This window comes from Tamandua tetradactyla, chromosome 15 (genome assembly GCF_023851605.1).
Source record: "Tamandua tetradactyla isolate mTamTet1 chromosome 15, mTamTet1.pri, whole genome shotgun sequence".
Classification (NCBI taxonomy): domain Eukaryota; kingdom Metazoa; phylum Chordata; class Mammalia; order Pilosa; family Myrmecophagidae; genus Tamandua; species Tamandua tetradactyla.
In genome coordinates this window covers 25,967,796-25,984,004 of record NC_135341.1, presented here as the reverse complement: position 1 = coordinate 25,984,004, position 16,209 = coordinate 25,967,796, and the positions used below count along the sequence as shown (strand labels likewise).

At 35.5% G+C, this 16,209-nt stretch overlaps 1 protein-coding gene across 11 annotated transcripts in view; it reads right to left on the bottom strand.

Moving 5' to 3' along the window:
* The window catches only part of CFAP20DC (CFAP20 domain containing), a 301,331-nt gene that overhangs the window by 159,286 nt on the left and 125,836 nt on the right, over positions 1 to 16,209 (bottom strand). For all 11 annotated transcript variants that reach the window (XR_013162683.1, XM_077128821.1, XM_077128819.1 and 8 more), the window contains one exon: positions 11,727 to 11,841. Coding sequence is in view for 10 of the 11 variants with exons in the window: in XM_077128819.1 (XP_076984934.1) it covers positions 11,727 to 11,841 (115 nt within the window). In the remaining variant the exon portion in view is untranslated. The remainder of the gene's footprint in view (positions 1 to 11,726; positions 11,842 to 16,209) is intronic.

The window sequence follows — 16,209 nt, the reverse complement described above, 5'->3', positions numbered from 1 at the left end:
TGAGATATGGATCCTCTTTCATTCTTTTGCATGTGGATATCCAGTTCTCCAAGCATCATTTATTGAAGAGACTGTTTTGTCCCAGGTGAGTTGGCCTGACTGCCTTACCAAAGACCAATTGTCCATAGATGAGAGGGTCTATATCTGAACATTCTATTCAATTCCACTGGTCACTACATCTATCTTTATGCCAGTATCATGCTGTTTTGACCAATGTAGCTTCGTAATATGCCTTAAAGTCAGGTAGTGTGAGACCTCTGACTTCATTTTTCTTTCTCAGGCTTTTTTTTAGCTATTTGGGGCACCTGCCCTCCAAGGTGAATTTGGTTATTGGTTTTTCTATTTCTGAAAAGTAAGTTTTTGGGATTTAATCAGTATTGCATTGAATCTATAAATAAATTTAGGTGGAACTGACATCTTAACTACATTTAGTCTTCCAATCCATGAACATGGGATGCGCCTCCATTTATTTAGGTCTTCTGTGCTTTCTTTTTAGCAATTTCTTGTACTTTTTTTGTATAGGTCTTTTGTATCTTTAGTTAAATTTATTCCAAAATATTTTATTCTTTTGGTGGCAATTGTAAATGGAATTTTTTTTCATGATTTCTCCCTCAGATTGTTCATTGCTAGTATATAGAAACACTACAGAATTTTGAGTGTTGATCTTGTAACCTGCCACTTTGCTGTACTCATTTATTAGCTCTAGTAGTTTTGCTGTGGATTTTTCAGGGTTTTCAATATATAGTATCATATCATGTGCTAACAGTGAGAGTTTTACTTCTTCCTTTCCAATTCTGATGCCCTGTATTTCTTTTTCTTGTCTAATTGCTCTGGCTAGAACTTCCAACACAATGCTGAATAACAACGGTGACAGTGGACATCCTTGTCTTCTTACTGATCTTAGGGGGAAAGTTTCCAGTCTTTCCACATTGAGGATCGTGTTAGCTGTGGGTTTTTCATATATTCCCTTTATCATGTTGAGGAAGTTCCCTTCTGCATCAATTGAGATGATCAGGTGTTTTTTCTGCTTTGATTTGTTGATATGGTGTGTTACATTCATTGATTTTCTTAGGTTGAACCATCCTTGCATACCTGAAATAAATCCCACTTGGTCATGGTGTATAATGCTTTTAATATGCTGTTGGGTTCGATATGCAAGAAGTTTATTGAGGACTTTTGTATCTATATTCATTAGAGAGATTTGTCTGTAATTTTCTTTTCTTGTAGTATCTTTGTCTGGCTTTGGTATAAGGATGATGTTGGCTTCATAGAATGAATTAGGTAGCCTTCCCTCTTCTTCAATTTTTTTGAAGAGGTTGAGCAGGATTGGTACTATTTCTTTCTTGAATGTTTGGTAGAATTCACATGTGAAGCCACCTGGTCCTGGAACTTTCTCTTTTGGGAGCGTCTTAATGACTGATTCAATTTTTTTACTTGTGAATGGTTTGTTGAGGTCCTCTATTTCTTTTTGAGTTAATGTTCATTGTTTATGCCTTTCTAGGAAGCTGTCCATTTCATCTACATTGTCCAGTTTATTAGCATGAGGTTGTTCATAGTATCCTCTCATTACCTGCTTTATTTCTATAGGGTCAGTGGTTATGTCTCCTCTCACATTTCTGATTTTATTTATCTGCATACTTTCTCTTCTTCTTTTTGTCAACCTTGCTAAGGGTCCATCAATCTTATTGATTTTCTCATTGAACCAACTTCTGGTTTTGTGTTTTTCTCAATTGTTTTCATGTTCTCAATTTCATTTATTTCTACTCTAATCTTCATTATTTCTTTCCTTTTGGTTTCTTTGGGGTTAGTCTGCTGTTCTTTCTCTAGTTCTTCCAAGTGGACAGTTAATTCCTCGATTTTTGCTCTTTCTTCTTTTTTGATACAGGCATTTAAGGCAATAAATTTCCCTCTTAGCACAGTCTTTGCTTCATCCCATAAATTTTGATATGTTGTGCTTTCATTTTCATTTCCCTCAAGATATTTACTGATTTCTCTTGTAATTTCTTCCTTGACTCACTGTTTAAGAGTGTGCTGTTGAACCTCCATATATTTGTGAGTTTTTTTGCCCTCTGCCTATTATTGATTTCCAATTTCATTCCTTTATGATGTGAGAAAGTGTTCTGTATGATTTCAGTCTTTTTAAGTTTATTGAGACTTGCTTTGTGACCCAGCATATGGTCTGTCCTTGAGAACGATCCATGAGCACCTGAGAAAAAGGTGTATCCTGTTGTTGTGGAGTGTCATGTTCTATAAATGTCTGTTAAGTCTAGTTTGTTTGTTGTATTATTCAAATTCTGTTTCTTTGTTGATCCTCTATCTAGATGTTCTATCCACCAATGAGAGAGAGGAATTGAAGTCTCCAACTATCACAGTAAAGGTGTCTATTTCTCTTTTTAGTGTTTTCAGTGTCTGCCTCATATATTTTGGAGCACTCTGGCTTGATGCATAAATATTTACGATTGTTATGTCTTCTTGTTCAATTGTTCCTTTTATTATACAGTGTCCTTCTTTGTCTCCTTTAATTGCTTTACATTTGAAGTCTAATTTGTTGGATATTAGTATAGCTACTCCTGCTCTTTCCTGATTGTTGTTTGCATGAAATGTCTTTTCCCAACCTTTCACTCTCAACCTATGTTTGTCCTCAGGTCTAAAATGTGTCCCCTGTAGACAGCATATAGATGGGCCATAATACATTATGCCAGTCTATGTCTTTTGATGGGGAGTTTATTCCATTTAGATTTAGTGTTATTACAATAAGGGCAGTACTTTCTTCACCATTTTGCCTTTTGGATTTTATATGTCATATCCTTTTTTTTTTTTTTTTATCTCTTTTTACCTTTATTGATAGTCTTCATTTCTACACTCTTATCCAGACCTCTCTCTCCTATCTTTTTCTATCTGTGCTCCCTTTAGTATTTTATGCAGAGCTGTTTCTTGGTCACAAATTCTCTCAGTGACGTGTTTTGTCTGAAAATTTTTGAAGGACAATTTTGCTGGATATAGGATTCTTGGTTGGCAGGTTTTCTCTTTTAGAATCTTCAATATATCACAGCACTGTCTTTTTGCCTCCATGGTTTCTGCTAAGAAATCTACACATAGTCTTACTGGGCTTCCCTTGTATGTGATGGGTTGCTTTTCTCTTGCTGTTTCAAAATTCCTTCTCTTTGACATCTGACATTCTGATTAGTAAGTGTCTTGGGGTATGTCTATTTGGATCTATGTTTGGTGTATGCTGCACTTCTTGGATCTGTAATTTTAAGTCATTCATAAGAGTGGAGAAATTTTCAGTGATAATTTCCTCCACTAGTCTTTCTCCTCCTTTTCCCTTTTCTTCTGTTTCTGGGACACCCATAACATGTATATTCATGAGCTTCATGTTGTCATTCAATTCCCTGAGTCCCTGCTCATATTTTTCCATTCTTTTCCTTATATATTCTTTTGCTTGTTGGATTTCAGATGTTCCATCCTCCAGTTCAAAAATCCTATGTTCTGTCTCTCGAAATCTACCATTGTAGGTTTCCATTGTTTTTTTCATCTCTTCTACTGTGTCTTTCATTCCCATAAGCTCTGTCGATTTCTTCTTTTTGTTCACTCATTGCCTTCTTTATATCCTCCATCAACTCATTGATTTGATTTTTGATGAGATTTTCCATGTCTGTTCAAACATCCTGAATTAGTTGTTTCAACTCCTGTACCTCATTTGAATTGTTGGTTTGTTCCTTTGACTGAGCCATATCTTCAATTTTCCTACTACAGTTTATTATTTTTTGCTGGTGTCTAGGCATTTAATTTCCTTAATTAGTTTATTCTGGAGATTGTTTTTATTCTTTTACCTAGGATTTTCTTGCTGGGTGGCTTTGTTCTCTGTATGTTCTTTGACATTCAGTTCAGCTTATTCTAGACCTCTAGCATAGGTTTTGTTTAACAGACCCCAATTTTTCAGTTCTTGTTTTTTGCCCTCCCTATACAGAGCCTTTTTTTTCCTTAGGAGTGTCTACTTAGATATTATAGACCCAAGTCAGATTTTTCCAGAGCAGACTGGCCTCCTCTCAGGAGGAAGGAGTCACCTGCATCAGTTTTCCCTGAGGGTGAGACCCAGCAGATTGACAGACTCCTATGAAGCCTCTAGATTCTGTGCTTTTCCTGTCCTGCCCAATATGTGGCACTTGTCTGCCTGCAGCTTCTCACCAGTATAAAGTGAGGTAGTGCCTTTAACTTCAGCAGACTCTCCCTGCTGTGGGTGTGGTTGAGACACAGGGGAGGTTGTAGGCTGGCTTTAATTGCTTCAGTTTTCTGGTCCTTGGGATCTGAATTCCTTGAGGGAGGGATTCCACCTGAGCTGGGCCCCACCCCTCTCCTGGGGAAGGCATAGCCTCCAGGGAATTAATTCCTTTCACCTGACCAGCCTCTTTGCCTCTTAGACAAGCTTAATTCTGCTCTTGCCTGGGGCAGTTGGAGCCTGAGAAGGCTTGCAGTTTTATCTAATGAGCAGTTAAGCAATAGACACTAAGCAAAAAAAAAAAAAAAAAAAAAAATCCTTTTCAGAGCATAGCCCCCATTCCTCTGGTTTGTTAATCAAGAGCTTAAGTTGGTACAAATGTATCTCCAGGCTCTGTGTGTCCTCTTTTTTTTAGGGTCCAGCCTTTCAAATTATTTTGTGCTGACAGATCCAAAAAACCTCTTCTTTTTTTTTTTTGCATCAGTCCTGCCCCCTCTGTGCTGGGGCAAATAAGCACCTTTAGTGCTCATTCAAGGTTTATCTGAGCTGCGGGCCTATTTTCAGTAGTAAGAAATTGTTAATTAAATTCCACAATTGGAGCTTGGTTGGGCTCAGCCCTTACTGCTAGTAAAGTCTCTTTCCTTTTCCCTCTGGGAACCAGCCTGTGAGTGAGGGGCGCTGGCCTCTGCGGCTTGGAGTCTTACAGTTCTGGGTGGGATCACAGCTGGTCCAGCTTGTCCAGATTGGTATGCATTCTGTGTCTGGTCACTTATGTGGCCCCAGCAGTTGTTCTGTACTGTTCCTAGCTATTTAGTAGCTGCTGTGGAGGACGAACTAAATCCCATAACTCACTAGGCTCCCATCTTGGAACCAGTGGCTTGTATTTATGTATTTATTTATTTATTTTTGCATGAGCAGGCACCAGGAATTGAACCCAGGTCTCCAGCATGGCAGGTGAGAATTCTGTCACTGAGCCACCATTGCACCACCCCATATTTATTTTTGTAGAATACAGATCATATCATGAACTTCTCCATATTAAATTTTTTTAATTTTAATTTTTAATGGACTAAAAGATAAAACCCTTTTTTAAAAACATGGCTTTCAAGACCCTTCATGATTTCACCTAGCCTTCCTTTCCAGAATTGTAATTCTGTATATCCTAATCACATATTGCAGTTGAGGGATCAAATGTGACATGAAATTTCATGCTTTTGTTTGGGTTAACCTCTATGATTATAATGCTTTCCCCCAAATCTTATAAAATCATAAAATAATAACATTATCTGTTGACATTAACTGAGTACTTACTATAAGCTTGGCACTGTTCTAAGTAACAATTCATTTAATCCTAACAACTGCCTTAAATATTAAATGTTCATTTAATCCTAACAACTGCCTATTATCATCACCATTTCACTGATGAGGAAACTGAAGCATATGAAGATGAGATGACTTGGCCAAGGTCCCCAGTCAGAAAATGATAGAACCAGAATTTGAACCCCTACAATCTAGCTCCAGAGCCCATACTTAACCATAATAGTATCCTGCCTATTAGCATGATTTGTTAACAGGATAACCCTAAAGCTGAAAATTCATTTGTTTTTCAGGAACTTATTTTGAGCTAGCTTTCCCTCAGGGTCAGTAGAGGAAGGTGTGGGATTGCTCTCCTTTCTCCAAATCTCAACACCCGTCTTACACTTGATAGGTATGTATAGCAAGAGAAACATATTTTAAAGTGATATTCACATCGAAGAGATGAAAACATTTACAAACCCTCAAATAAGTACTACAAAAATGGATTCTAGGTTAGATTAGGACATTTGTAAGAGGCATTCTCTACAATGCATCTTGATGTATCTCTAAATGACCTCATATCTAAATAAATATGCTTCCTCTGATCCCTTCTCATTAAGTGACACCCAATTAATTAAATACTAAAATATGGAAAACCTTCAAATCACTGACTTTAAGGCAGAAATTATATTTGAGGGGAAGTTTTTAAAACATTATACCAAACCTTCACCTTGTAATAAAAGCTACAACATATACCTTCAGAGTTGTGGTTCAAGTGGGTACAATTAAAGAATAATTTTATTCATTTAAATGACAAACACTGGTATTTGAGTGGCAAACGTTCCTAAAAGGTTTTGGCATTATAATTTATCAAACCACTTTGCTATATCTCCAATGAATGATTTATTCTGAATGATATAAGTGAACCTTCTATTCAAATAGAATTAAATTTACTCTATGTTAATACATGCTTTGGTGGCAAGATACTGATGTTCATCTGAAACCATTATTAAGTAACTGAGATCATATTAAAGAAGAGTAAGATTGATTCCAGTGAGCCTTGACTAAGAGGTACCTCCACTGTTTAATTTGAAGGTTATTAATTTTTAAAACTGTTCGTGCCTTTGAAAACTTAAGTAAAATTATAAATTATTATAAGTTAAATGTTAAAGTGAATCCTTCTTAATTAAGAATTAAAAGAAAATATAATTTTTTATTTGAAAGGTTAAACATTTAATAGTAACCAAACAGTAAGCGGCCTACCTCTAAATATTCATATTGCTGTGGCTATAAGAACATTAACTTTATTTGCTGCCTCTGGCTACATAAAGGTTTAGCTAAAGAACCAAGGCAAAGTGAGTAATTATCCTTTAGATCAGGGGTTGCAAACTGAATGACTCAAGGGCCCAGACACAACTTAAATAAGTGAAGCAAGAAGGGTGAGAATGCACCTGCATACCTATGAGAGGAAAGGACTCAAGCTCATAAGATAGCTAAAGCTCCATTTCAAGTGTGCAGTTGACTTGCAACTCTAATTGACTGCAGACTATGCAAGAAAACAGGCTCAATACTGCCAAATCTGATTTTTTTTCAAAGGAGGTAAAAAATCAGAATTTATGTGAAATTTCCTGATTTAAAAATGCTAGCCGAAGTGCTTTTAAAATACTATGCTTAAAGTTTACTACCGAACTATCACTCAGTTCCTAACGGGCAGAAAGAAGTGAAAAGTGCTTTGGCAAAAAGAAAAATTGGGGCCAACACTTCACCAACACCAGGGAGGTCTCTAGGGATAGCATCTTGATTGGGTGGGGTGCTTCCTGACACCTTGCTACTCTTCATAGACGTTTCCCCCAATACATGATCCAGCTTTAATTTAGTAGGTGTTCATGGGAAATAGACTGTATCAGTAATGAGAAAGACCGTCCCCTGCCACAGCAACTCTTGGATTGGGGGGAAACAGGAGAAATGACAGCAAGTTTAAAACTGAATTTCTTAAGATCTATTTGAATATACTTGGACATTTCTGCAATCATTAGATACATTTAGAAAGTTTATATAATTTGGCCATAATAAAACCCATTACTTTATACCTCCCAGGTCAGGAGGCAAATCAGGCTTTGCCCATTTGTTCAAGAAACATTCGTTGAGAATGATTACGTGCCAGGGACAGATAGGTGGCACTGATAGGGTATAAAAGGCAAATAAGACATATTTGTAGTCTAATGGGGGAGATAGACATGTAAACAGATGATTAAAATGCAGGGTAGAGAAGTGTTATGAGGGTTATGAAATTGTAAATGGCAATAATCAACTATACCCAAAATAGCTAATTCATGGAGGGAAATCACAGAGTAGCACTTAAAGAGAAATTAGGAGCTATAATCCTTATCTAGTGCTTACTCTGTGCCAGGTACTGTTCTAAAAACTTTTATTTATTAATTCAGGTAATCCCCACAGCAACCTTAATCATATGTATACCTCATAATATATCCATTTTACAGGTGAAAAAAATGAACATAGGAACTACCACAAGGGTCATATAACTAGTAAATGTCAGAACCTAGACTCCTTGCTCTTAACCTCTCCATATTATTTACATGTTATATATTTAACAAAATATACATAAATTAGGTTATGACCTGATATCTCACTGAGATGGCATACAGGGCTGAGGAGAACACTAAAGGAACAAATGTTTGCTTATTCAAATGTAAGTAAGCAACTCTTTCTATAGTCAAGCACACCCACAAGAAAAGTTGTAACTATTCTGCTTTATAAAATTAAGTATGAGCTGAAATCATCATTAAGTAGTGACCAATTTTATTTCTTCATACCTGTTTTTTTTAAACAACTACATGCAATTTCTTGTCTCCATCTCCTTTCTTTAAAATTCTCTTGCAAGCTACCTGAGTGGGGCAGGAAGATGAGGTAGATGGATGAGTTGCAAAAGGTTACAAAACAGCACCAATTACACCAATTTTCTTTACATTTTAAATGGTGCATTTCTTATGTCATTAGCTATCTAGCACTGCTAGCACATACTCATCAAAAAGGCTCACTTGTCAAATATGAAAGACCTTTAAGTTCACTTTTGACCTCAGCAAAATCTTTTTGGGTTTTACTTGTAGTAGAATGACAAATACAGTTATCTCATGAATGTCACTGAATGTAGGGTATATTGTTTGTATGTTGATTGTAGCCATGTACAGAATGATCAGTTTAGATTTTAATAAAATACCCACAAATTTCAGTTAGTTAACTAATAAGTGTGACTAAACTCACAAAAGCAAGGTAATTACAAATTTGATTCAATAACCACACAAAGTATTGTGTATTGAGCTCACATGTGATTTAACTCTGGAAACCATAACTCTAATACTGAATTCTAAACAATCTTGGATGAATAAGGAAATCAATATCTAAGTACAAGAGGATGAATACAATTTTATTTCCAGGGCATTTTTCTTAATGTCTAAAATGATTTAACTTTGATAATTGGATTATTTGAATCTATTCTTTACGCATTTATGAATGTTTTGCTCCAAATGGATTTTAAAAAAATTCTACTCCAAATGGAAACCATCAATTTCTCTCATAACCCAGCTCCTATTTGTTATTGGACTGCCAATTTCCAATTTCCCCAAAATCAAAACCTCAAAGTTTTTTGTTTTTTTAAAATTCTTCTCCTTCACTTATCTCTACTCAGATAACAAGCCCAGTGAACTGCCCACTGCAAGAAACGGTCAGCAGAGATAGTGTCCACTCCCCACCCTTTTCTTAGCCATTGCCCTGCCTTCACCGCAACAAAATCTATTCTCGCCTCCTGACTCCCATATTTCACAAACACTTTACAATTTTGAAGTTCTCCCTTGCCTTCCAGTGTACTATATTCTCCTTCACATCATTTTCTTACGATGACACTGTCTCCTTCTTGGACTTGTCTTCCTTTGCCTAATGAGTGGGCCCTTATATTCATCTAGCCTTTGATTTTGCTGTTCAGGCAAAATCTTGCTTCAGGCAAAATCTTGCTTCAGGCAAGTTTCATCCATTCTCATGACTTCATCTGCTACCTCTATGTGAGGAAGCCCAAATTTGTAGGCCAGACCTATCTCTAAGAGTTCAATATACATGAATCTCCAAAAATCTCAACATGAAAATCTCACAAACCCTGTACATTTCCATCTTCCCTTTCTAAATATGGTCTTTCTCCTGGATTCTCTCTATATATTGGTTGCATCATCAGCCATTCAAACTACAAACCTCAAAAGATGACTCTGATATTTCCTTTTTCTTCATTTAGTATCCAATTAGTTTTTAATTCTTTCCAGTTAAAACTTTTAATTTATTTTCAACTCTGTGCTCTCCTCTTCATACTAATTTCTATTTTCCAACTTTAGGATCTCATCACTCATGTGAACTCCCTCCCTCCCATGTCACACATATTTATTGAAGCCTTGGAAGGAATCAAGTATATAAGAACCGGGATATAATAGTGACAAAAAGAAAGGAAAGCCCTGCTTTCTGGAGTTCACTTTCTGTTGACTACTGCAGGGGCTTTCTAACTGTTCCAGCTGGTTTGCAATCAGCCTTCTCATTCATCCTCCAAAGTGGTGTTCTTTTAAAATACAAATCTGAGCATATCACCCTCTTGAAGCCCTTCAATGGCTCCCTATTACCAATGGATAAAGTCCAGGTTCCTTGGCTAGAAATACAAGGCCCTTCGGAATGTTGCCTGTTTACATCTCTAGCTCCATCATTTCCCTACCATTGTGAGCTCACCTTTAACAACACTGGATTACTGGACTTGCACACTCCATGCATGTATTTCTTAATACTGCTGTTTCTGTTCTAGGAACACATTCCCCATTTCTTAAACTGGTTAACTACTATTTACATTCAAAACCAAGCTCAAGCATTCCCTCCTTCAGAAGGCCTTCCATGATCACTGCCCTTGTGCACCACAGTTCACTGTGGTTCCTGCTCTCACTGCATGGACCACATTGTATGGAAAAGGTCTGTGTACATATGTTTTAACCCATTTGATGTAAGCTTCTGATGTTGTTTCACATCCATTCTAGTATAACTTCCACCTTAGTTCTCATTAACCCTAATATGGATTATTGCAAATGGTCTCCTCACCTCTACTTTCTATCCCCTCTAAATCATTCTAAATATCTCTACTAGAATAATCTTCCTCAAGCACAGAACTGACAGTTTTCCTTCTTGGATCCAAAAAGTGTAATGGCTTCCATTTCTTTACCATAGTGTGTCTGAAGAGTGGAACATGCATTATTTGTAAAATGATTTTACATGGTACATGGGAGTGGCATAAATGGCTCTGGATTACAGAATAAGAAATCCCCTTTATCAGTTATCTTTCTATCATTCTAACTATGCTAGGGAGAGAGTCTAACCATAAGACACCTTGAATATCTTTTTAACCCTTGATAAACTATTTTTTAACAAGGAGCAGGCTTCAGGACATAGCTTTAAAAGGAAACAGTACTAGCTAGACTTTGAAAATATCACTTTGTTTTTAGTATGCTTATTTTTAGAGTTACATTTTATTTTGGGAAAATTATATTGGTTTTTCATCTATAAGAATAATATAATGTTTTCTTTTAAAAGAAATTTACTTAACCAAAAAAAGTGAGTTTAAAGTAATGCAGCAAGTATATAGTAGTTTAAGTACACAAACATGGTAAGGTCATGAGAGTAGTATTAAAGTGACTAAAGTTTGAGAAAGACTAGTCAGTCAAATCATGTCCAAACTTCTCAGGCTGTGACCTACTGCTCCCCTATTCATATCCTATGCTCCTTTAAGTCTCGGAGGTTACACAACAGGCATAAAATCTTCCAACTTACGTTAGGTTGTTAAGGCTGTCTTTTTATCTGGTAACGATGGCTAATCATTCTCTTTCCACTCTCCTTTTTTTTTTTTTGCTCATGCTGTTCCTTCTACTTAGAATGCTCCAATAGCATTTTCTATTTTCATTGTGATCCCTATCCAGTCTCAGTATAATAATTATATTATCCTACCTAGTAGATTTTAAGCTCTTTCAAGAGGGGGAAAAGAAGAAAATGAATTTTATTCATTTTTGTACCACTGTCATACTTTATAATAAAGTATGACTTTTCCACAGAATATGACCATAATTAATATTCTATGAGATATATGCAAAATTTTAAGCAACATTCAAGTGACACTTACAATTTTGCGCTTGATCATAAAGAGTGGGATTTTTGCATGAAGAGGGGTTGAAGACAATTCTTTATGGACAGTTGATAAATACAATCTTCTTTTGATATTCCCTAAATCAGTAATTCTGAAAAAAGAGAGAGGAGGGAAGAGAGAAAGATTTCCATTAATTTAATAACCACTTCTGTGGGTAATCATCAAAATGATATAATTTACCATATAGACCAATTCCAACAGGGAGATCAAGCACATAACACAGGAATTGTCTTTTCTTTTAAGAATTAGTACAATTTCTTCCTTAAATTCAAAGTGCTCACAAGCCTGAACATATAAATTCACTTGAAATGCTAATTTATTTCAGTACTCTATACAGTCCTCTGGCCTATTTCTATGAACTGAGAAACTGCTAGCCTTTACTAACCATGCTTGTTACAGACCCTTAAGCTTGTGCTATTTTGGGACCTACTGTCACCCACTAAATAGGAAAACATTGTGGGTTTCTTTCCCTAAAGATGCACTTGTCATCTTATACAGGCTCTTTGTTTAGAGACAGACACAAAAACACTGACTACCTGCTTCACTTCTGAAGCACATATCTTTGAACCAGAATTATAACAAGTTTAATATTCATCATTCAGATCAACCCTCAGTAAGACCAAGGACATTGAATTTGAACATTTTTAATAGATTCAGACCACAACCATGATAACAGAGATTAAATTTGCTTCAAATTGTTAAGGGGCTCATTTTTATGTTTGGCTTTCTTTAGGTCTTAGGGGTACACAACAGGTTAAAAAATCTCCAAATCTTTCTTTGGCTGTTATATGTTAGAACTAATGCTTCTTTAAAGACTGTATTTTCATCTGAAAATATGATTTCCTTCTATTTGGCAATTTTGTTTAGATATATTATACTGCTAATTTTTTACAGTTAGCAATCTCCCAAGGAGACATTTCATTCAAATACACTATTGCCAATGTTTACAGTGAACAAACTATTTTAAAAATCAACAACGCCTTTTCTATAGCTCTTTTTTGCCTCCCCATTCCCACTTTTCTAATTTCATTATTCATATCTCACTGTGGAAAAAAATTTCATTGAACAATGTTAAGAATAGGTACAGTAGAAATTAGGTGAGATGATTTCAGAGGAGGCCCTGCAGTTTTATCTGTATCCGAACTTCTTATAAATGGAATGGTATAAAATACATTCTTTTGTGAAGGGCTCTTTTTTTTTTTACATTTTTTTATTAATTAAAAAAAATTAACTAACACAACATTTAGAAATCATTACATTCTACATATGCAGTCAGTTATTCTTAATATCATCACATAGATGTATGATCATCATTTCTTAGTACATATGCATCGATTTAGAAAAAGAAATAGCAAGACAACAGAAAAAGAAATAAAATGTTAATATAGAGAAAAGATAAAAATAAAAATAAAAAATACAAAAATATATAAGAAAAAAAATAAATAAAATAAAAAACAAAAAAAACTATAGCTCAGATGCAGCTTCATTCAGTGTTTTAACATAATTACATTACAATTAGGTAGTATTGTGCTGTCCATTTTTTTTTTTTTTAGAAATCATACCATTCTACATATGCAATCAGTAATTCTTAACATCATCACATAGATGCATGATCATCGTTTCTTAGTACATTTGCATCGGTTTAGAAGAACTAGCAATACAACCGAAAAAGATATAGAATGTTAATATATAGAAAAAAAATAAAAGTAATAATAGTAAGAACAAAAAACAAAAACCTATAGCTCGGATGCAGCTTCATTCAGTGTTTTAACATGATTACTTTACAATTAGGTATTATTGTGCTGTCCATTTTTGAGTTTTTGTATCTAGTCCTATTGCACAGTCTGTATCCCATCAGCACCAATTACCCATTATCTTACCCTGTTTATAACTCCTGCTGAACTGTGTTACCAATGACATATTCCAAGTTTATTCTCGAATGTCAGTTCACATCAGTGGGACCATACAGTATTTGTCTTTTAGTTTTTGGCTAGACTCACTCAGCATAATGTTCTCTAGGTCCATCCATGTTATTACATGCTTCATAAGTTTATCCTGCCTTAAAGCTGCATAATATTCCATCATATGTATATACCACAGTTTGTTTAGCCACTCGTCTGTTGATGGACATTTTGGCTGTTTCCATCTCTTTGCAATTGTAAATAACGCTGCTATAAACATTGGTGTGCAAATGTCCGTTTGAGTTTTTGCCCTTAATTCCTTTGAGTAGATTCCCAGCAATGGTATTGCTGGGTCGTATGGCAATTCTATATTCAGCTTTTTGAGGAACCACCAAACTGCCTTCCACAGTGGTTGCACCATTTGACATTCCCACCAACAGTGGATAAGTGTGCCTCTTTCTCCGCATCCTCTCCAGCACTTGTCATTTTCTGTTTTGTTGATAATGGCCATTCTGGTGGGTGTGAGATGATATCTCATTGTGGTTTTGATTTGCATTTCTCTAATGGCCAGGGACATTGAGCATCTCTTCATGTGCCTTTTGGCCATTTGTATTTCTTCCTCTGAGAGGTGTCTATTGAAGTCTTTTTTCCCATTTTGTAATTGGGTTGGCTGTCTTTTTGTTGTTGAGTTGAACAATCTCTTTATAAATTCTGGATCTAGACCTTTATCTGATATGTCGTTTCCAAATATTGATTCCCATTGTGTAAGCTGTCTTTCTACTTTCTTGATGAAGTTCTTTGATGCACAAAAGTGTTTAATTTTGAGGAGTTCCCATTTATTTCTTTCCTTCTTCAGTGCTCTTGCTTTAGGTTTAAGGTCCATAAAACTGCCTCCAATTGTAAGATTCATAAGATATCTCCCTACATTTTCCTCTAACTGTTTTATGGTCTTAGACCTAATGTTTAGATCTTTGATCCATTTTGAGTTAACTTTTGTGTAGGGTGTGAGATATGGGTCTTCTTTCATTCTTTTGCATATGGATATCCAGTTCTCTAGGCACCATTTATTGAAGAGACTGTTCTGTCCCAGGTGAGTTGGCTTGACTGCCTTATCAAAGATCAAATGTCTATATCTGAGCACTCTATTCGATTCCATTGGTCAATATATCTATCTTTATGCCAGTACCATGCTGTTTTGACCACTGTAGCTTCATAATATGCCTTAAAGTCAGGCAGTGTGAGACCTCCAGCTTCGTTTTTTTCCTCAAGATACTTTTAGCAATGCGGGGCACCCTGCCCTTCCAGATAAATTTGCTTATTGGTTTTTCTATTTCTGAAAAGTAAGTTGTTGGGATTTTGATTGGTGTTGCGTTGAATCTGTAAATCAATTTAGGTAGAATTGACATCTTAACTATATTTAGTCTTCCAATCCATGAACACGGTATGCCCTTCCATCTATTTAGGTCTTCTGTGATTTCTTTTAACAGTTTCTTGTAGTTTTCTTTGTATAGGTCTTTTGTCTCTTTAGTTAAATTTATTCCTAAGTATTTTATTCTTCTAGTTGCGATTGTAAATGGAATTTGTTTCTTGATTTCCCTCTCAGATTGTTCATCACTAGTGTATAGAAACACTACAGATTTTTGAATGTTGATCTTGTAGCCTGCCACTTTGCTGTACTCTTTTATTAGCTCTAGTAGTTTTGCTGTGGATTTTTCAGGGTTTCCAACATATAGGATCATATCATCTGCAAACAGTGATAGTTTTACTTCTTCCTTTCCAATTTTGATGCCTTGTATTTCTTTTTCTTGTCTAATTGCTCTGGCTAGAACTTCCAACACAATGTTGAATAACAGTGGTGATAGTGGACATCCTTGTCTTGTTCCTGATCTTAGGGGGAAAGTTTTCAATTTTTCCCCATTGAGGATGATATTAGCTGTGGGTTTTTCATATATTCCCTTTATCATTTTAAGGATGTTCCCTTGTATTCCTACCCTTTGAAGTGTTTTCAACAGGAAAGGATGTTAAATTTTTTCAAATGCCTTCTCTGCATCAATTGAGATGATCATGTTATTTTTCTGCTTTGATTTGTTGATATGGTGTATTACATTAATTGATTTTCTTATGTTGAACCATCCTTGCATACCTGGGATGAATCCTACTTGGTCATGATGTATAATTCTTTTAATGTGTTGCTGGATTTGATTTGCTAGCATTTTTTTGAGGATTTTTGCATCTATATTCATTACAGAGATTGGTCTTTAGTTTTTTTTTTTTTTTTTTTTTTTTTTTGTAATATCTTTGCCTGGTTTTGGTATCAGGGTGATGTTGGCTTCATAGAATGAATTAGGAAGCTTTACCTCCACTTCAATTTTTTTGAAGAGTTTGAGCAGGGTTGGTACTAATTCTTTCTGGAATGTTTGGTAGAATTCACATGTGAAGCCGTCTGGCGCTGGACTTTTCTTTTTGGGAAGCTTTTAAATGACTGATTCAATTTCTTTACTTGTGATTGATTTGTTGAGGTCATCTATTTCTTCTTGAGTCAAAGTTGGTTGTTCATG